We start from the raw sequence: 22,658 nt of genomic DNA on the forward strand, positions 1-22,658 counted from the left end.
CCTGGCACAACACAACTTTTATTTAAGATTCTTTCCTGACTAAGGAGATTTTCATGAGTAATAAAAGAATTCTGTGTATTTTCAATACATAAGGGGAAAGGGTTAGTCATTATGTCTTCCTCCTGTTCCAGGATCAAATTTGGTAATGTGGAAAAGAAGTCTGGCCCCATGAAAACTCTTCCAATATTTTGATCGGCTCCTCAGAAATGTTCAGGCTGACACACTTCTGCATTTTAACAAACAGAGACCAGTTAACAGGCTAACCCTGCTGTTTGCAATGGAGAGGGGATGCCACTGGACATTTCACGCCATCAACAGCTCAGTTCTTCACTATTTTCAAGTATTTCTGCTGCGTGGATTTGAAAGCTGAACTTTTCTAACGATCACATCCTGGCTTCAGCTGCTGGTGCACAACTCTCGTTAGCCGCAACGGGAGCCGTGCCAGATGACAGACCGTGGTTTTAATTTAGGGTCCAACCCTACTTCCGTGATGGGAGCCTTTCCAATGTCTTCCATGGGAATTGGACAAGACCGCGATTAAGCAGAAAGGCTGTGCTACTTCTTTGGTCAGGCAAAAGAATAAGACTTTAGCGGCCATTCATTGCTGTTGGATGAATCTGTAATGGAGGAGTCTCCTTCTAGTCAGTGGGCATAAGGAGCATCCATGTGTCTCTAAAGTTTCTATTGTTCCATTTTTATGGAATTCTAGATGTTCTTTTCTCCACTCCCAATTCCACGGGCTTTTTATGTCCCAGACTTTTCCATTTTCAGACTTTGAAAAAATGAGGGCCAGTGTCTCCACAGCTGCTTAGTCAGCAAGGCTGCTTACAATACATGGGTCATCTTAAAGAGAACTGAGAGTTCAAACACACGTCTTGTCCTGCAGCACGACAAGGTGCAGTATTTAAAGTTGTTGCATTTGAGGTATCCTGAGATGGCATCTTTGTGTCAAGTTAGTAACAGCATCTTCGATCTTCATTTCAGAGGTGTAACCATTCTCCATAGGTTTGTAGGACAATAGCATAGGCAAATTAAAGGGTACAGTCTGTAAAATTAGAAGGAAAAAGATCATTTACTTTAAACTTTACATTCCAAAAATCATAGTTGTGTTATTCTAGGCAGCCAAGTATTAGAATTTGCTAGGAGGATAACAGAAATGGTGATAAAAAGACAGTGATAAAAATGCCAAACTGCATTCACAGTGAAGGGGAGAGAGCAGTGTGACAAATGAATTTGCACGGTTTTCAAAATGCTACATTAGGTCAAGGATTAACTTCTGACTTGCTCTCCCCTGTGATTCTCATATTAATTCAGTGATGTTAATGCAGGAATTAAATATTTACCAAGAGAAACTCCTGAAATCTAGGAAGGATGGGATCTTTCCCAACTAATAGCACTTAGTGACTAGGGGGAAGTTCCTTTCTTTTTAAAAGTTGATTTATTTTCTTGCTGCTTCCGGTCTAACATTCAATTTTTCAATCATTCAATGCACATATGTGCACAGAATGCATAGCTCCAGTTGCATAGGAGGTGAAAGAAGAGGATACCCATCAAGAGGTGTAGAATAAGGCATGGAAAACTCACTGGCTAGCGTGTGAGAGACCTGGAAAGCAGAACATTTAGGAAGCAATATGCTTCCCAGATGGAAAAATTACTGCAGCATTTAACTACTGAAGAAGCAGGTAATTGCTTTCTGGAAAGATCCTCAGTCAGATCTGAGTGATCAGATGGTGAAGCTGGCCACAGGCATAAATATTTGACATGCACGTAACACCTTTCTTCCATAAGACTTCCCCCAAAGTAAACAGCGTGGCATACAATTTAACAACCACAGTCTTCTGAGATTGGGAACTGGGCTTCCAAGTAGCCTACATCTTGCTAACAGGATTCTTAGAGCAACCAACAATGCAAAACGTGAGATTCAGATGATCAAGCCATCATTTGGCTGCTGGGTGTCTGCAACACGCTGGTGCTCTGATGGGACAGGGGCTACTGGAATATCAGGGTTGCCATCACTGCTTTGGTGTTCCTGCACTGCCCCCAGGTGAGTGGGGAGCGCAGACCTTCTGCAGAGGCTGTATGCCTCAAGGCGTCCACACAAAGATGGGCAAATTATTTGGAACAAGAAAGTGACGCACTCAAATACCAAATGTTTTTCATGGATTGCTGCAAATGTGGAAACAGCCTGTTTTCACTAAGAAGTTCACTCTGAGAATTTTTGGAGTGGACATAGGGTGCATTTTTCTGTGCCTCAAAACCGTGATAAGATTTAAAAACCTAGTCATCTCTATGGAACCTTGAGCAAAACAAAAATCTGGGTGCAGAGAACTGCCCCAAATGGGGATACATTTCCTGCAAAATTCAGCCCCTGTGACTTTTCTCCACTCACCACAGCAATTCAGAGAACACTCAGGGGTGCAATGGGATTCCAACTGACTGGCAATGGGATCAGCAGACCGCCAGGCCTATCACATCTGAAAACCCCACCCCAGAACAGCCTATAGCCCTGTCCGAGGAGGCGGGCCATTTGCAGGTCTATTTATTTCATCTGGTACACTGACCAGTGCCGTGGTCTGTCAAAAGAGGAGAAAACTGAAGACAGCAACTGAGCCAAATGAATCAGACTGCTTGAAAATAACAGTATGCAGCATCACCTAAAGTACAGGAGGGTAGAACAATCATGGAGTTAAATGGGAGTGACATTTTTATTCTAAGCGATACTTAGGGCTCGGTTAATAAGGGCACTGGATAACGGGCAGCACCCTCCGTTCTTAGCCCACTGGTAGACTTATACATAAGCAATCTTTCATTCATGACAAGACCCCTCCTTCTTGTTTCACTACAGAATAGTTACGCTAAGGAGCAGCAGGGTTAATACTTGGGAATATGGACATCCAGGCTAGCACACATATTTACTAACGAAGCCCAGGAAAAGTGGGCTTTTTAACCTGGAATTGATTTGCCTCAATGGCTCCCTTACTTGCAAATTTATATACAAATACCTTAGGAGGAACAATAAGACATTTGTAGCAAGGCTGCAGCTTTTTCTTCTAAGCGTGAATGAAATTTGGCACTTTTATCTATTTCTACAGCTAGAAGCATAGAGAGTGATTCTAAACATGATCATTAAAAAGCCAAACATGTAGTATAGTAATTATATGTCTATACACACACACGAACACAAGTATGCTGTACATATAATCAAATACATGACACGTTTAGATTCAATTCTGTTCACATACATTAGCATTTCTTCGTATAATTCTGACAGAAAAGCATGCACTTACAAAAAAACAAACCCATAACCTTTGAATTGATCCAGATGCAATAATGGAATAATTTTAATCATTGGGATTTGGACATTTCATTAGAAATACATGAGTATTAAAGTTTTATGATCACTGTTAACATAATTTAATGACAGTATATTCAGTCTCAGTTGTCTCAATATTACTCAAATTAACTTGGCTTATGCCAACTATACTGTACATTTTCATTTACTACAGTGGGATCTTGGAACTCTAAAGAATCTGCACACATCTACGGAGGTTCTGAAAAAGTTGTATGGATAGCTCCAAAGATTAAAATGTATGCCAAGCATTGCACCTTTATGTTTTGCAAAGACAGGTGCCCCACACCACCAACTGAGAAGATGATAAGAACTATATTTTAATTGATTTTTGGAAGATTTGGTTAATTTGTGCCTTTAAAACCATCCCAATTCTTTTGAATAGGGTACCTGTTACTATACATTAGACTCGTCTGAGAATGTTCTTAAAAGAAGAGGTCTGGACGACCTGACAGAAGGTCTGGACGACAGTGAATCAGATTCCTTCCTACTGCTCAGTTTTTTCTGTAATAGTGAGGCAAAAATACTTAAAGCACATGAGACATGTTCATCTACCCAGTGGTGTAACAAATAAGAAAAGACTTACTGAATCATTCTGTAAGAAAACTTCAAGTTAAATAATCAAAAAGACTAACCAAGACATGATTTATAAATGCCAATATTAGGAAATATTGGCCAAATTTTTCAAGTATGAGTGCCAAAGAGTTAGGCACCTTTGGTGAACATGGGTGGTGTGCACTACAACTCTGAAGATCACCCCCGCTTATTTAGATGCTCAATTTCAGGCATCGAAGTTTGGAAGTTTCTAGGAGAGGGAAAGAATCCATCACCCTCTGCGGTAATATTTTTGGACACTGAGAAGTATGTGGCAAACACAGCAAGGTGAAAATGAAACCAACTAGTAACATGCATAAAATGCTCTGGTATCTTACCATCCCCATAGAGAGCAGCTGCAATTGAGAATTGCACTCAGCATAACTGGTACAAAAATCTTTGTTTATTTTTTCGAAACTTTATAGCGTTTACGACTAGCAAAATACATTCTTTACTGTAACATGAGTAAAATCTTGTTTTGTTAGCCAAAGGAATGTGTTCGAGAAGCTACTGCTAGCCTACGGAACTGGCCAAGTGCGAGATGGACTGTTTGCACACACATCAAGTAACTGGGAGCACAGTCAAAATAAAGTAGATTGTTGTTTCCATGGTTCAAAGACAGCTTTATCCAGTGCACTCAAACAGGCTCTACAGGGGGAAAAGAGGGTAGGTAAAGATAGGGCAAGATCCACAGCTGGTGTAATTTCTCACAACTCCACGGATTTCCATGGAGCTGCACCGGTTTACACGAGCTGGCAATCTGGTCCAAAATGCAGATTGTAAGTCCCCTGATGGTGTAACCTGTCTTATGTCTGTCTGTCTGTCAAGCACCATGCACATCTACGGGCCGTACTAAACAATGAGGATGCATGCAACAAGCACTGCTGAGTTGATGGGCAGCAAGTTGTTGCGAAGCTTTAAATAACGGGATAGCGACACCAAAGTGAACGGGGTAGACAAAATACATTTAAATGAAAAGGTACCTTTAAAAAACCATTTATTGCACAAGCCGATCTAAAAACCACAGGTTATCAGCAGTGATGCATTCGGAGAAGGAAAAAAACAGCAGCACAAGCAAACTTGTACCGATTAAGCAAGGAAATCACCTTATTCATTCCAAGAAAAGCTGTGATTGCTGGAAGTTTGAGAGAGCATGAAGACAGTGGATGTTCCTGAGGAAGGAAGGCGTTTCGTTACCTAGTTCACAACAGCACAAAAAGGTGGAAAATGGCAGCAGAAAGAGAGAGAGAGAGAAATGCAGAAACCAAAAGAAAACATGAATGCATTTTGCAGTTCAAAACACTTGCACATAGAAACATTGACAAATACAGGCCGAGCGAACAGCAGTGCACTGAAGGGAAACGTTAGAAAATGGGACCGCTCTAGGTGAAATCCCAGCCTCACTGAAGTCAAGGGCAAAAATCACGTGGATTTTGATGGGGTCAGGATTTCACCCGCCGTTTTTGAAAGGAGAGACAGCAGACACTGCTCTTGCTAGTCATACGCACTGGCTTTTGAAACCTTAGCCAGCACTTTGGAAGTTTAGACACCTGAATAAGTGGCCAAGTCTGGAATTTTCCACTGAAATCAGCGGAGGTTGCGGCTCCTCAACACCTTTGAAAATCAGGCCACTTGCTTAGGCGTCTAATTACGGACGCAGGCATCTAACTTTAGACACCCATGTCCGAAACTCTTGACTACTATTTTAGTATTGCTACTTGAAACAGAACATCTTGAAACCCTCATCTTGTGTTTTTTATGTATATACACACCAGGGTGACCAAACTTACTAGCCCTCCAAGCCACATAATGACAATCTTCAGCAACTCGAGAGCCGGAGCACAGCTGCCAGGGCTCGAGGTTTCAGCCCCGCTCCTGCTGAAGGAGGGAACCACCAAACTACTCTGTTGGATGGTAGGTGTCTTGCTTGTCTGTGTGAGCACAAGGGATGAAATCCTGGCCCCACTGAACATGTCTACACTACACACTCTAAGCCTGGGCCCTGACTCGGGTTTGAGACCAAGCTCCCCTGCCATCCACATCCAAATCAGTCAGAACCCAGGTCCTCTGACCCGGCTTGGGAGCTGGGTCAGAGTCCAAGTCCCGGTGTGATCCGGGTCCAAACCCTGTCATTTTGCAGTGTGGACACAAGTCAGGCTGCAGACCCAAGTCAGAAGGGCTGCCTAGTGCCATATGGATGTGTTAGCACAGCTGTGAGACCAGCAACTGTAAACCCAGGTTACAATGCAGTGTGGATGTTAAAGCAAAGGCTTGGATACACCTAGTTCACAATCCCAGGTCCTGCAGTCCCAGGCTTAGAGTGCACTGTAGCACACCCAAAAGAAGTCAACAACAGAACTCCCAATGACTTCAGAGGGGTCAGGATTTGACCCCTGGTGAGGAAGTTCTAGCCAAATCAACTAGCGGCCCGGCCACAGATTGGTCAAGGACGCACTTTTTAAGCACAATGACTAACTTTTGGGACACAATGGAAAGCTGGAACAAAGCCCCCCAAACTCTACCCAGCCAACGCGGCCCCAGAAGGAAATCTTGGCACCAGACTGCTGATCTACTAGATGCTGTCGCCTAAGTTTCTGCAAGATCCAAATCTTGCTCCCACTAAAGTGAATGGGATCAGGTTTTAGACCCGAGTGACTTTTCAATCACCCGACTCATTATACCACATTTCTCCCACCTTGAGGAAACTTCCTCACCACCACTGCTGAGAGCAAACCATTCTTTTCCTTTGAAATTGGCTAGTCTAACTTCCTAGAAGCCATTAGGTTACATTTTTAACATCTTAAACAAAAACCAAAAAAGAAAAGAAAAATTCTAACATGGCGACTCAAGGTCTTAAGAAATGGACATCACCTACCACCCACCAAGCTGGTTAGCCTTCCTTATAAACTGAAGGGAACACAGGATGAGGACAGATTTTTAAAGAAGAGTCAAATACTGGGTTTCTCTTTTTCGTTCTGACCCATTAATGTTCTTAGAACCAATGTAATAAAGAGTTAAAAGGAAAACAAACACAGCCTTTTACGCCGGAAGTGGTAGGCTGTTGAAACCTGTCTGATAAACATAACAAAGATTCCAAAAGTTTTCATTGCTTATAAAATTGAACACTAATAATTGGTTTCACAGATTTTGTTATTTCATAGGCACATGTATTGCACTATCAATATTGTGCCAAGGGAATCTAGCAAGTGTTCTAAGGAAACATCTTTAAGATTTCAATGTTTTTATATCTAATTAAATACCAATTTTTGGTCAAAATACAGAGGCCAGAGAAAAAAATTACCCTGAAAGAAATGCACAGAGCTTACAGTAAAGTCATACAGGATACCAGAGCACCATGAGAAAAATCTCTTCTTCCTAAACTTCAGTATTTGAAAGTAATTTTACAATTTCATTGAACACAAATTCCGATGAAACTTAGTGTCATTTAAAACAGAAATGGTTACATTAAAATTCTTTTACATTTTGGGTCGCACCTTGCCTAGAAACTACATTATCAAAATGGCACAAAACGACAGCTTAGTAACCTGCTGCTTAGAGATGTGCAAACAGTACGTTGAACCTAAATCGCTAATCTACCCCATCTGAAAATAAATACACTAGCTATGGGAGGAACATAGAAGGATAGGCTAAAGTAGCGGAGCATTAGCAGGTGCCAGTAGAGGAGGAGGAGGTGGTGGCGGTGGAGAAGGATGGGGCTAAGAGCTCTGATGTGATGTTGCAGAGATGTTTTGAACAACTGGAGAAGCACATAGCAGGGAACAGGAACTTTTCATTTTCGTTAACATAGAATCATAGGACTGGAACGGACCTCGAGAAGTCATCTAGTCCAGTCCCCAGCATGCATGGCAGGACTAAGTATTATCTAGACCATCCCTGACAGGCGTTGGTCTAACCTGCTCTTTAAAATCTCCAATGATGGAGATTCCACAACCTCCCTAGGCAATTTATTCCAGTGCTTAACCACCCTGACAGTTAGGAAGTTTTTCCTAATGTCCAACCTAAACCTCCCTTGCTGCAATTTAAGCCCATTGCTTCTTGTCCTATCCTCAGAGATTAAGAAGAACAATTCTTCTCCCTCCTCCTTGTAACCACCTTTTATGTACTTGAAAACTGTTATGTCTCCTCTCAGTCTTCTCTTTTCCAGACTAAACAAACCCAATTTTTTCAATCTTCCCTCATAGGTCATGTTTTCTAGACCTTTGATCATTTTTGATGCTCTTCTCTGGACTTTCTCCAATTTGTCCACCTCTTTTCTGAAATGTAGCACCCAGAACTGGACACAATACTCCAGTTGAGGCCTAATCAGCGCGGAGTAGAGTGGAAGAATTACTTCTTGTGTCTTGCTTACAACACTCCGGCTAATACATCCCAGAATGATGTTTGCTTTGTTTGCAACAGCGTTACACTGTTGACTCATTTAGCTTACGACCCCCAGATCCCTTTCCGCAGTACTCCTTCCTAGACAGTCATTTCCCGTTTTGTATGCGTGCAACTGATTGTTCCTTCTTGCACCATCTTCCAGACACTTTCTAACCACAGCTGTGCTGGCTTTCAACGTTGGGGAAATAGGCAAAAGTAAACTGGTGCTTATCACCAACATTCAAAGACAGTTACCACCATTAAAGCTTGCAGCAGATAATTTCTATTTTAAAAACAGCCCCTCCCACCACTCCTCCCCTTCTTTTAGCAGAGTGAGACTGGCCTTCAGGAAACACTGCATCATGCATGGGAAAATCCAGTGTCTTTCTTGACCGGGAGTGATAAAGAAAGAGGACAGCCTGGTGGTTAGGGCTCTTCGCTGGGACCCTAGAAAACTGGGTTCTAATCCCAGGTCCACCACAAACTTCCTATGTGATCTCGGGACAAGTCAATTAGCCACTGTGTCTCAATTCCCCAGGACCTGGGGATTACAGTGGACAAGAAGCTGGATATGAGTCAGCAGTGTGCCCTTGTTGCCAAGAAGGCCAACGGCATAGTGGACTGTATTAGTAGGGGCAATGTCAGCAGATCGAGGGAAGTGATTATTCCCCTCTATTCGGCACTGGTGAGGCCACATCTGGAGTAGGGCGTCCAGTTTTGGGCCCCCCACTACAGAAGGGATGTGGACAAATTGGAGAGAGTCCAGTGGAGGGCAACAAAAATGATCAGGGGGCTGGGGCACGTGACTTATGAGGAGAGGCTGAGGGAACGGAGGTTATTTAGTCTGCAGAAGAGACGAGTGAAGGGGGATTTGACAGCAGCCTTCAACTACCTGAAGGGGTATTCCTAAGGGCATGGAGCTAGGCTGTTCTCAGTGGTGGCAGGTGACAGAACAAGGAACAATGGTCTCAAGTTGCAGTGGGGGAGGTCTAGGTTGGATATTAGGAAACACTATTTCACTAGGAGGGTGGTGAAGCACTGGAATGGGTCACCTAGGGAGGTGGTGGAATCTCCATTCGTAGAGGTTTTTAAGGCCAGGCTTGACAAAGCCCTGGCTGGGATGATTTAGTTGGGGTTGGTCCTGCTGTGAGCAGGGGGTTGGACTAGATGACTGCCTGAGGTCTCTTCCAACCCTAATCTTCTATGATTCTATGTACTGCTTCCCTACCTCGCAGGATAATAAAGGCATAAGTGATTGTGAGGTTTCCCAATACTATGGTAACAGGGACTGTGGGGCAAGGCTATTTTTGACTGTATTTGAACTAGCTGTCAAGTCCCTTGCAAATTCACTGTGAAAATTTAGCAACTCAGGTGCAAAATCCACTTTTCCACCCTTATGATGAGAATGAGGAAGATAATGAAAAAAACTAAAGATATCTTATCCATCAAAAAATCATTAATCCCCCAAAATGCAAAATCCCTAAGAACTCCCCTTAGATGATTGATTAGGTCAAATTTGCAAGTTTTGACAGTCAATTAAGACTAGTAATGGGTTGGAGCAGTGAAACTGAGCAGAATGAAGTCCAATGTGATTTGCAAGATATACTTTCTAGAAGGAGAAGCAGTTACACTCTATACAGACCTCAAACGCTGACTGAAAAGGCACTGCTGATGCGGCTGCTTCCGCGGATCGGGGCAGTACTTCTGGTTAACACTTTTTGACCTTTTTTGGCACATGAAGGAATGACACGATGAGAGGCAGGCAGCCTCTCACTAGGTGCAAATGGTGAATGGCTACCCCAAAGTCTGTCAGGTGTTCAGAAGAACGGAAGCGCCTCTTCCAAACAAGGGAAGTGTAGTGGTATATTCTCTCATTCCTTACCTGATGGTTTTTCCTTTTCGCATTTTTAAAAACTACTAGAAGAATCTCCGGGAAAAGGCTGATAAAGATAAGGAGAACTATGGCCAGCCAGGTTGATACGGACGTCACCATATGAGCAAATACAAAATACATTCGTTGCTGCTTCAAGAAAGGCCTGAAAGAGAAGGGACACAAACAGACTCAGACAATACAATGGGCCACTGCAGTTTTCCAGCGAGGTGAGATTCAAATTAAGACTAGCACTTTCATGGGACAAATTTTCATATGGAGGAGGAAGGGGGATGTTTGCATGTGTAAAGAGGGCAGCACTTGTGCCTGCAAAGATACCCGTTCCTGATGCTTTTATTTCACTCTCTCTTCTAATTCTCATCTGGCTGCTCCACAATCTACTGAAACTGCTCTAAAAGCAAGTAGCAGCTCCCTCCTAGCAAAGGCTCAGAGCCTCTTTTCCAATGTCATCCTCCAAGCCAGACACTGTTTGTCCCCACTCCTCTGCTCCATCCTTGAATTCTCTCCTGCTTCTTCTCCTCTTACTTCTACATCAGCAACTCCTCCTCTGCTCTGCCGCTGGGTGACCCTCAGACCATCAGCCTTTGCCCCTACCTGATGTAGTGTCAATCACCATTATCCATGCTGATGGTTCCCAAACCTCCCTTGCTATACAGTCTCCCACCTCTGACAGTCCCATACTTCCTGCTGGTCACCCTGTGCGGACCCACATTCAAAAGGGCACAGCCTCCCCCTCCTCTCTCAATCATAGGCAGACGCATCGCTGTCCCTGGAATGTGATGTTTTGGGGCCTGTCTACACAAACACAGAGTCCCTGGCAAGCTGGGGTTTGAATCTGCTCTGCACTAGCTTCCTGCACTCCAACTGCCTATGTAGACCCCGCTGATGCACATTAACAGTTCATTAGTGCCCTTTGATCTAGTCCTTTGTAAGAGAAGCAGATAAAAGCTCATTAATAAAGCGTTATTGCGCTTGCATAAGATAGGCTGATATGGGGTAGATGCACAGCCCAGCTTGCCATGAACTAAATCTTTGTGCAGATGAGCCCTTATTCAAACTCCTTCCTCTGCTCCACTAAGATAGGCCACCTAACCATGTCTGTTTTCCCCCTAAAACCACAATTCTAGGTGCAGCCCTTCCCTCTCCACCCTGCAGCTGAAGCCCTTGTCCAGGCATTCAGTATCACACCTTCCTCTTTGAATCCTGCAATCCATGATCTCCCCACCTTTTGTCCTACTCCCCACCACGCCAGCCAAAACGCTGCTGCTAGGTCGTTTCTCTGCTACTCTGACCACATCATTCCCACCTTCAAATCCCTTCATTGCCTGCCCTTCATCTTCAGCTACCAGTTCCTCATCCAGTCCTCCAAGGCTCTTCTCAGCTACGCTACTGTCTGCACCTCAGCAATCATGATTTTTACTACTCTGGCCGCCTTCCACCTTAGATGTCCTTTTTGTATCCATCTACGTCTCAGCTACATACTTGTATCCGGGCTTTCCTTGCAATACTCTGCCATTTCTCTGTTAGTTCCGCATGTTACATTCAGACTGTGCTGGTGTCAGAACGGTATTTTTTTGCAGCTGGCCAGAAACTCTGGGATTATATAAAAAGAATTAATCCTGAATCTATTCCAACTGCTTGTTGGAAAATGCCCCCCAGGCAGGGATTACTGCCCTGTAAACACACAGCGTTTCATCTTACATTGCAATCGTCACATGCATTTTCAAAACATGTTTGCTTCAGCTTCTCTTTGACGACATTCTCAATTACCTAACTAAACAGCAGTGCGTGTGTAATAATTAGACTCTTCGGAGAGTCATCTCTTCATTTTTCCTGCCTGTTTTTTCTCTCCTACCCCTAGTCCCTTATTTTCTGTCTCATTTTTGACTCGGGGGGAGAGAATTTTCAAAAGTGCCCAAGTCTCATTTTCAAAAGGCACATGGGAGCCTAAGTCTTTCAATTAAACGTAGGATCTAACGAGCCGATATCATTTTGAAAAGGAAATTTTTGAAAATTTTACCTGGATCTCCAGGAGACCAGATCAACTTTCGCTGCTTTTAAGGCTTCCCCCATATGTTATCTCCTCACTATTTCTCTGTCATTAACATTTGTTATGATCTTAATCCCTAAATACGAAGAGCAAGGAGTTTTGAGGCTATCTCTTAGGGCATGGCTACATGGGAACGCTCCCGCGGCAGCGCTTTCAAGTGCGAGTGTGATCGTGCGCGAGCGCTGGAAGAGCTCCCAGCCTGGTAATCCACCTCCACGAGGGGATTAGCTCCGAGTGCTGGGAGCGCGGCTCCCAGTGTCCGGAGCCTGTTTACACTGGCGCTTTAAAGCGCTCAGACTTGCTGCACTCAGGGGGGTGATTTTTCACCCCCCTGAGCCAGCAAATCAGAGCGCTATAAAATGTAAGTGTAGACAAGCCCTAAGAAGCAAAGACAAACATTGTCTTCTGAAATGAGGTTTTACCTTGTCTAGTCTGCACAGTAAAATGCACAGAGCATTCATATTAAGGAAACTATTATTGAGAAAAAGTTATCCCAAATACATCATTTTACTTTGAACTTGGACTCAAGTAGAGCTTTCTGAGATGGTTTTTACTGGTGAAAGTCCAGAGACTCAAAGCCCCCAAAGGGTTATCTGTATCTTTCCACCTTCCCTGATGACAGAGGGGAACTGACAGATGCATGGGAAGGAAGCCTCATACATAAATGAGGACAAGAATTCTAAAGCATTGGTTGTTTAGCTAAGTATTTAGCTATGCATTTAGCTATGCAAAGTAAACACTCCAGTGGAAAATTCATGAATTGCAGTGTAATGAGATAGCTGGTAAGATTACAGACAACCATCTGTTTAACTCTTAGAGTCAGGAGCAAACGCAGCCTGTGGCCCTGAATAAAGCTAGTTTAGTTACTTGAGCTTGTTTATTAGCAGACAGGGACTGAAAAATGGACCCAGCACCTACTGGCTTGTGGGCAAAGCCTACAACTCAGGGTGCTGTCCCTGACAAATAAAGGAATACAATGGCTGAGTGCTGTTTATTGCAGGGGGAATCAATCTGCAGAACATTGCCTAACGAGTTTAGTTTACTATGGTTCACCTGCTTTTGTTAGACATGCTGGGTAAACTCCTGGCCCCACCGCAGTCAATGGGAGACAGGCCTGTCTCTTCCTGACTTCATTCCACTTCTTCCCTCCCTTACGAAGTATCACAGAGTATCAATTCCTGCATTATTTTCATTGTTTGCTTCCTCTGTTCTCTTTCCCACTCCACTAGCATCTTTCCCACAGTGTGTGCTTCACTTACATTTTCTCTCTCTCTCCCTCCATGTCACCCATCCACCCAGAGTTTGAAATATTTACCAGGACAAATTAAGACTGTGGCCTTAATATCCAAGAATACCCCCAGGTAAGAAACCAAACCCCCCTTCTTCACCAAAGCTGTTGGATTCACACCAAGGTGTCGTTTGTTTGCAAGATCTTTTGTAGACCCCAGCTAATAGGTGTCTGATCAATCCGAAGCCCCCAAATTCTTCTGGCCACTGGAAGAGGAAGGCCCCCATTCCTTCACCTCCCCTACCCCACTACACATGACCCACAGCTTCCTGGTTGCTGCTCAAATAATAGTGGTCTCCACTAACCTACCCTTCTCCTGGCTTCTCCTCAGTCAGAAACCCAAGTACCAGCCTCCACGGCTGCTCTTAGCTTTCCCTAAGGAGTAGGGAAATTAACCGGGGTCTCTTAAGTGACCCTGTTTCCCACAGGGAACTCACAGTAGCAGCAGTGAAAACTGACAAGATTCAGCATCAATTTCCACTTGGTTACAGCCTGGGAAAGCCATGAGCAGCAGCAGCATTGGAATAGTCTGTCTGAAGACTGAGGAAGACAGCTCTGCATCATAGCTCATGTGAAAGGTTATCTTTACCGCCGTAGGGGCTAGAAACTCCATTTTTGTTTTTAAAGGTAGGCTTTGCTTCTGTACAGGTTGATAGAAAGCTGTTCCAAGCAAGTACTATCACCACAAGCAAGTTGATTTTACAAGCTCGGCTAATAAACAGTGAAAGAGTTCCTTGACTTATCCTTGACTTATCTCAAAGGATAATGAATCACTAATTCCACCACCACAAAACAAAACAGAAAACAAAAAACATCCCCAGCAGTTAGATATTACTGCAGTTGCCATGAAACAAAGAATAAGACGGTTTCACATTAGCAGAAGTACCAACTTCAATCTCAGTCTGCTTCTTGATGATTTTCTTCCATGCGGTTTGCACTATTTGTTGTATATTAATCAGCATCTAATACTAAAACTATTTACTGATTTTAGGGATCTACCATTTTAGATTAACAACATAACCCCCAATCCCTGGATTCCTGCAGTCCCATCACACCCATGAATTTGTCCGTCTCTTTCACACAATGCAAGCACTGCACATTCACCTAACGACAAAACAAAAACATCACTGAAAGAAGAAAGATACTTGCCATATGATTCCTCCCCAAAAGAATGAGAAAAAGACATAAAAGGCTAAGGAGCCCCAAATCACAAAGTGGTTCATCCAGGTCCAGAATCGAGTATCTAACGCTAGCTATAAAGGTGAAAACAACAAATGGAATAGTAGTTAGTTACAAAGTGTATCTCCAGTGCCATATCACAAATTTCCTTCACATGCAGTAGAGATTCTCCTTCCATTCATGTACATGTCTAAATTCACTAGTCAATTGTCTCTTAGCAAAGGTTTGACAATGAGAATACTTGATTTGCACATTGGCACAACATCAACAAAAGACCTTCCCTGATGAGCTTTAAGTCATCCCTGAAAGGCTTCACTGAAAAAGCCTGACACCACTCAATACTCCATCCGGAAAATGACTGTGTTGTGAGTATATTCTTCCCACATGCTCCATTTGCTATTCTGAACAATAGGTCAGAAAACTCTTGTAAGGTCTTTGGTGAGGGGGCTGCATCTTCTTATGTTCTAGTATTTGTAATGATGCCTGGGAATTCTGTGGGAAACAAACCGGGGACCGCTGGATCTAACAACATGATGCTTTCCTGCTTGAGGTAATGAACCAGCAGGCAGTAGCAGACTCAAAGCTCTATACATAATCTAACCCAGGGGTCAGCAACCTTTCAGAAGGGTGTGCCGAGTCTTCATTTATTCACTCTCATTTAAGGTTTCGTGTGCCAGTAATACATTTTAACGTTTTTAGAAGGTCTCTTTCTATAAGTCTAGAATATATAACTAAACTATTGTTGTATGTAAAGTAAATAAGGTTTTTAAAATGCTTAAGAAGCTTCATTTAAAATTAAATTAAAATGCAGAGCCCCCCGGATCGGTGGTCAGGACCCAGGAAGTGAGAGTGCCACTGAAAATCAGCTTGTGTGCCACCTTTGGCATGCGTGCCATAGGTTGCCTACCCCTGATCTAACCACTACAAGGGGACAAAGACTGACCCTTTGCCAATGTAGGCTGTATATAATACACAGCTCACCACACCCTGGATCCTTGGTAAGGCCTTTGGGATCTACTGCAATGCAAATTATTAAAATTATTATGATCTGGCAAGTGTATTTTTATGACAGAGCTCCAACTCATTGAAAAAGTACTGGAGCCAAGACTGGGTAAAGAAAATGTTTCGGTTGTCCCTCTCTCCTTTCCTGAGCTGAAAACCCAAGAGGTGAAGGTAGGGAAGAAAAGGCAATAGAACAAATTCACAAGTACTAGGGGAGAGCACACACCCACACACGAAAAATCTAGACGAGACTATAAATTGTGAGAGCTACATTGTACGGTAAAGAAATGATGGACATTTTAAATATACAAAAGGATCAAAAATCCAAAACCCTACAGGAAATAAATGTCACTGATACATTCTAGCATAAAGTGTATAATTTTACACTACAGTACACACAATTTATTTCTGCTATAATCTTTCAATGGCATATTGAAAATAAAGGAAATTTCTAACCTTCAGAGTGACGGTGAACACTAATACAGTAAAAACAATAGTTCCAAAGGTCCAGTTCCCAAAAACCTGAAAAACACGTTAATCACCACATGTATCTCTTTGTCTTGTTGGAAAAACAAAACCAACTACACACTTAGTAACTACAATGGGTAAAATTCAATGGAGTGATTTATTTTAGAGTCAACTATACAAAGATATGCACCACCATATGCTCTTGTAAAGCTTGCTGTCCATTACAATACTCCTATGCCATGCAGTACCATACAAACAATTAACTTCTTGTGACAGTAACAAAATCTTCTACCGACATCCATGTTTATCAAGAATGTAAGTCACTTGGACCACCTGTATTTAGGGGATTTCCTCAGTTTGTGCTTTCTTATAACATGGAAAGCATCACAGTAGCTGCACTTTTCGTGTAACTTTGTTCCATTTGCTGAACATACGGATTGATATTTTCAAACTAGAATATTCGGAGTTTGCTTGTTTGCAGATACTAGTGACTACGCACAACAGAGAAAAGCGGATACTGCATATTTATCCAAATGACGGCAATGAATGGGACAGATGCTTACCACAGGCTGTCAAGATCTGGATGCATACATTAAAACAGAAAGTGAAATGCAAAAGTTTTAAAAAATGCAAAAAAATTAAAGTTAATAGGAGCGAAAAAGGATTCAATCAAACATACATGGATATTATGATTAATTGCTGGTAGCAGTCCTTACAGTCCTAAGTAGTTACAAAACAAGACATAGCCACATAGCTCGTTTTCAGAGTGTCACGCAGACTCAGCCTCTCAAATCATTTACATAGCATACTAGCGCAAATCAAATTCATTTGAACAGAACCAGAATGATTATAGAAAGCCACCCTTGAAGTACGCAAGGGTGTTGTAAACACAGTACAATGGGTTAATTGTGTTATAAAATGGACCTTATAAAACTTTTCCAAACATTCCATGCATACGTGTTTTATATCTACATGAAATCAACCCACATTCCAATAGCTTCTCTCCGAATATCAACTTTCGAAAGAGCTCATTTGGCAAGGTTAAGTTTCACTACAAACCAGAAGGTTTGAAGTTGATGGGCCTCATCCTTCTATCATTCTGCACACAGAACTCCCCCTAAAAGTTTTGTGTGAAGCCTAAGGTACGAGATGGTCTCATGGTTTTGACTGCAGTCACATTTGTATATGGGGTCGTTGTACCTAGACAACATAACCATTTCTAAACGGTTTACATGGCAAGCTGGAAGAGGCTTCACATACAGAGAATAAAAAAAAAAAAAACTCTTTCCTAATTTGGTTTACAGATCTCAAATTATTCCTGCTCTACTAAGGGAACTCGTGACTACATCATAAGACAAGACTCTAGACACATTTCACTGACTGATACATACACATATTATACAAAGTGTACAGAAACACACACACACTAATATACTCAATGGGTTTATTTTTATTTTCTTTTACCTTTCCATTATCTTCTAATGTTGAATTTTGAAAAAGAAAGTAAACTCCATAGAAAAACACAAGTCCTTCAAAGGCGCCCAGAAAGGTCCAGTATAAGAAAGGCTTCCACTGTAACATGGCATTATCCGAAATTTTCCTGTCAAGAAACAGAGTGACAAGAAAAATCACTTTCACTTTTTCAGAGTCTTTCCACTCACTTCAATGGGGTTTGAATCAGGCCCTGCATTTTGGTGGTGAGATCCGTGCGACACAAAAGTAAATCCCTCACTATAGAGAGAGAGCACAAATGACGTCAGAAATCTATGACCGCTGTGGTTCAGGAGATTAATGCATTTCCCTTTCACTTCTAGAGAAGTAGCTTCAAATCCTGGCGCAGTCCAAGTGGAAGACAGCGGGTTGCATTATTGTTCTAGCCCTGTGTTTACCAAACTACTACACAACTTAGCACCTGTAAATTCCAGCAGCTCCATTTTAAAAGAGGACAGTAATAAAGGAGTCATTGCCATGATCAAATTAACTGCTTGCCCCTCTCCATTTGCTTCTGCCTAATCTGTATTTTTCAAAATGTAAATTTCTTCAAGTTCAGAAACATTAATCCTAGATATTGTGGAGCTAGCGCCTTTCCTTTGTTAAGGAAAATGCTCGGGCTGACAGTAACATGCTGAACTGTTTGCAAAATGTACATGAAGATGGGGGGTTTTGCTGAATTTTCTGGGACGGGGTTAATTTAGATACAAGATCTGGCACTTAAACAACAGTAGTTACAGGCTCTGGGACACTTTCACAGAAGGCTCTGCTGATGATGTTGTAGAAATGAGCTCCCTCTGGTGGAATATCTCAGTGTACCATTTCTTCTGTTCCTTCTTGTCCATTTCCAAAGGATCCCAGAACAATGCACGTATACTAGGAATGGAGAGATACCAAGCATTGCAGGCTTTGATTGCTGCCATCTATAAGTAACAGTGGGTGGGCAGAAAAAAGCAGGTTCTCCCAAAATCTCTAGGAAGTATATACCCCTCATTCAAGAGAAGCTTTTATAATCTTTTTATTTTATTATTATTGCTGGGATTTGGGGGTTAGCTAGAGCTAGGGGGGGGGAAAACAGCATCTAAGTGAAAAACAGCAACTTCCCCCCCTCTTCCCTTATAACTAAAAAGGGATTACTTCAATTTCCAGCAGGCTGGATTCTGCAAACAGCTGTGGCACTGAACTATAATTATAGTTTATAATACAGAGGCTTACTTAAGTCCAATTACGATGTGGCAAAGGCAATGCTATAATAAGCCGAAGGAGGAAGACGTTCTGTAATGTGTGTTTCTGAGAGAAGGTTGTATCATAACAGGGCTAACACTTGGGGTCAGGAAAATCATCAGCGCTTCTTTCCTGCACATTTTGTTTGGTCTTTGCATTTATGTCCTGCAGCACTTTTTCATTCGCAGGACTTTTACACTGGCTCAAAATTCAAGCTCTGCAGAGCAGCAACTCAGCATTGTCTACAGCAGTTGCACTGCAGTCACTTTGTAGTCAGCCACACATGAAAAGTCAGGAGGATTCAATTGGAGCCAGCGTCTTGTAAAATTCATTTGTTTTTCTTAGGCTCGCCTCCCTTTGTATTCTCACCATTCTCTAGCCAGCCAGGAGAGTGCATTTCCTACACAGGATTCAGCAAGAGTCTAAAAACATGCCGTGGTCTTTTGCCAAATGGAAGGAGGGTAGCAGAGGACATTTGAGTGCCCATTTCAAAAGCAGGCAAAGTCCATTGCATACGCTACCTTTTAGATATCTAAGGCAGATTACATTCGGACTCCATACTAGTGCCTGGTGAATAGTGACAGCTGGCTCCTCTCTGGGCCAGGGCTCTTGGCTTGAACAGGTCACTGCTACCATGACAGATGCCAGCCATACAGCTTAATGCACTACAGGAAGGTGCACCAATCCCACCGTGATAGACACAGTGTAAGAACCCAAACAGAAAAGAACGGAGCAACCCTGAATTTGTTTCACTGCTGGTGCTCTAAATGCAGATAGTAATCTCTACAGCCTACTTGCGGGCTTGGGCAACAGGAAAACTGGGATCAGTGGTGTGCTGCCAGTATGTTAATAAGAGAGTCCGAGAAAAAAGTGCCTCCTTTAGCTGGTGATAAAGGGATTGTGCCAGGTGTGTGTGTACACACCAGCGGCTAATGGGGCGGGAGAGAGGGAGAGAAGATTGGAGAATCTATACATTTGGTCTCCCATGAAAAAACATGCTCTCTGATAGCCTTTACTAGGTGGCAACCCCCCAGGAAAGAGAGACGTCTATTAAACAGCACTTTCCCCTAGCAATGTTTATACGTTGCTCCTGAAAGTTACTGTGGGACTCCTGATAGCACAGCACAGTCTTCAGCTTAAAGCCTTGTTGGGGGAAGTCTAGGGAGACATGGGAAGGATGAGGAATAAACTTACACCAACTAAGGAGCTAGCTCCCTACATGCCAGACTCTCAGAAATATGCATCTCTTTGTAAGTGAGTGCATCTCTTCTCTCATCATGAGGACATGCCTTCCGCCCTCCCATCACCTGCTCGCGTGTCACTAGCTGACTCAGGAATAATTCCCATTTTGTACAAGACACGGCAGTAGAGGGGCACGCTCCCTAACTTTCCCTTTCCCGCGGAAAGTGAAATTGCACTCATGGCATGGCACACCTTTGCCCGGATACGGCAATGAGCCGCTGCCTTGTTTATTCACTGTAGCATTCTCCAATCTATAAAGCCCCCTTCAAAATGACTACAAATAAGCCATAGGACCTCAAAGTAGCACGCTAGTTCCAAGACTCCACTCAAGAGACAGAAGGACCTGAGCGTTTTCGCTACTCTTCCGTTCACTCCTGCCACTTCACAGAGGCGGGACCGGAGTGTCTGGAGATCAACAGTAGCAAACGCTGCAAAATTAATCTTACTAACAAGCCTTAATCTCTGCTAGAAAGTTAACGGCAAGAGCCTGGTGGGAACTTGCAAAACCCTTTGTTACTTACATATACAATCTTGGATCTGAGGTCAGAGTTTCAATGTTAATATGCTGCTCCAGTAGACTGTAGGCCAGGATAGGTAGTGACGTGAAGCAGATGTTGTACATTGTAAGGTAAGCAGCATCATACAGAGGCTTAAAAACAGCAGAAGGGGGTGAATAATATTTATAGAAAAGTCCCCGTTTACTTTAAAACTTTTCTCCTAAAAAGATAAAAAGCTTTCCTATTCTTACCCTCCACACACACACACAGGACAGTTCATATTCTTGTCAAAGCAACAAACAAATGACTAATTTAGCCCAATTCATGCTTGGAGGCAACGGAGTTAAAGGCAAGTTGTATTTGCCTTTAAACTGTAACAGTTTAATGACAAAAGTCCTGTTTCTGCCCAAACTGAAGTGAAAGGGCAAATTTCCAGCAAGCTCGATGGCTGCTGGATCAAGCCCAATGATACTTGCAGATTCCAAATTTAAAATGAGGTTCCTTCTGTTAATCAAACACCCCCCCTGCAGTCTCATTCTGCATCTTTAATATGGGAGCTGGTAAGTCTAGTGTAAAAGCAACTCGAAAAGAAGTCTAAGAGTGATGTGGTTGAGCATTACCAAGAAGCAGGGATCTCAAAAAGACCAGTGGCTGAATTTCTATCAATGTAATACAGTCTTTCAGCCACTTTCATTATGTTCCCAGTCCTTTTGCTCAGGTTCAATGGGGGCCACTGGAAAGTTGAGCTTGCGAGCATACATGGGAGGCTTTGTCAGTCAGGCAAGCCTTTTTAGGTTGTAATTAAAGAGCAGTTGAGCCCATGGGATTAACAAGTTAAAGTGGCCTGTTTAAAATCTTGGACTCATTGTTTGAGGTGTGCAGCATGGGAAGGTAGGAGGCAAAGTGATTTTAGAGCAGTCACTTCCTACCTTGTCAACAGCTGCTCTCTTGTTTGGATTCTAATTAATACAGTTGAGACCTCCTAGACCACTTTAACAAACACACATGTTCTGTCCTCGGCACCTGCTCTCTGAAAGATTCCTTGTTAGACAGGGACTACAGCCAAGAAAAGCCTCTTTTTGTTTCAATGGAAGTCATTTTCCAATTGCCTGAATGGTTTTGCTCTTCCTTCTGATTGCTCCTGGGGCAACCCAGAGACAACAAACAAATGCACAAATGAGCACAGGAACCCAAAACTGTTGTTCCAAGACCTTTTTGTTTTAATGGCCACATCATCCCACCTGTCACAAAGTTCTACACAGCTGAGGCACTCATTTGGACTAGGTCGAATATAGGTTCATTGTTTTATTTGGGACAGATCCTCAACGGGTTCATTATTTTAAAGCTTATTGTTAAGGAAAAAGCTCCTCTACCTAGTCCTGTGAGAGACATTTTTAGTACAAGGAGATACAATAGTGTGGCTTTGTTCTTTTATAAAACAGAGGAAGTGATATCAATATGAGTTAATAGCAAGATTTTCAAAAAACATTCTCTTGTTACTTTTGGAAAATGCCCCTCTGTGCATGGTGGGAAGAAAGGGAAAGAACAGTTTGGAACTTCTTTTTTTTTTTTTTTTTAAGTTATACCGCAAATATTTAACGTTCCAAATCTGTTGCTTAGCAATTAGATTACAGTTTCCATTAAGTGGCATCTTTGATAAAGTTAGTTGGAGAGCATGCAGGATAACAAAACCAAATCTCGACTATGGAACTTCACTTTCTGACAGTTTAGAGCGTGTTTTTATCAACTTGTTATTGGAACATACCTGTTGCGAGAATCCACAGAAGAACTGGTATAAAAATTGTGGTAAAATGAAGCAAAGGTTCTAGAAAAATTAGAGACCGATTTTAGTAGAGAAGCATCTTGTGTTCTTAAGAGCGGTTTGATTTTTAAATATAAATCTGAATTATGCTTCACATTTACTGTATTATCATATAGAAAACATTTAGGGCTAAAAATCTGGCTATGAAACATGAAGCTAATGCTAGTTGAATTGTAAACTC

At 42.5% G+C, this 22,658-nt stretch overlaps 1 protein-coding gene across 7 annotated transcripts in view; it reads right to left on the reverse strand.

The window, feature by feature from the left end:
- ATP11C (ATPase phospholipid transporting 11C) overlaps positions 1 to 22,658 on the reverse strand; it is a 117,033-nt gene continuing 94,375 nt past the window's right edge. For 2 of the 7 annotated variants that reach the window (XM_054039197.1, XM_054039196.1), the window contains exons 23-30: positions 22,421 to 22,480; positions 20,680 to 20,807; positions 17,666 to 17,801; positions 16,190 to 16,255; positions 14,702 to 14,805; positions 10,206 to 10,359; positions 5,050 to 5,115; positions 1 to 1,045 (exon numbers count right to left, since the gene is read on the reverse strand). In XM_054039197.1, the coding sequence (XP_053895172.1) occupies positions 905 to 1,045; positions 5,050 to 5,115; positions 10,206 to 10,359; positions 14,702 to 14,805; positions 16,190 to 16,255; positions 17,666 to 17,801; positions 20,680 to 20,807; positions 22,421 to 22,480 (855 nt within the window). In that variant the 3' untranslated portion in view covers positions 1 to 904. The other 5 variants (XM_054039199.1, XM_054039201.1, XM_054039200.1 and 2 more) reach the window with 5 other exon arrangements.

This window comes from Malaclemys terrapin, chromosome 9 (genome assembly GCF_027887155.1).
Source record: "Malaclemys terrapin pileata isolate rMalTer1 chromosome 9, rMalTer1.hap1, whole genome shotgun sequence".
Taxonomy (NCBI): Eukaryota; Metazoa; Chordata; order Testudines; family Emydidae; genus Malaclemys; species Malaclemys terrapin.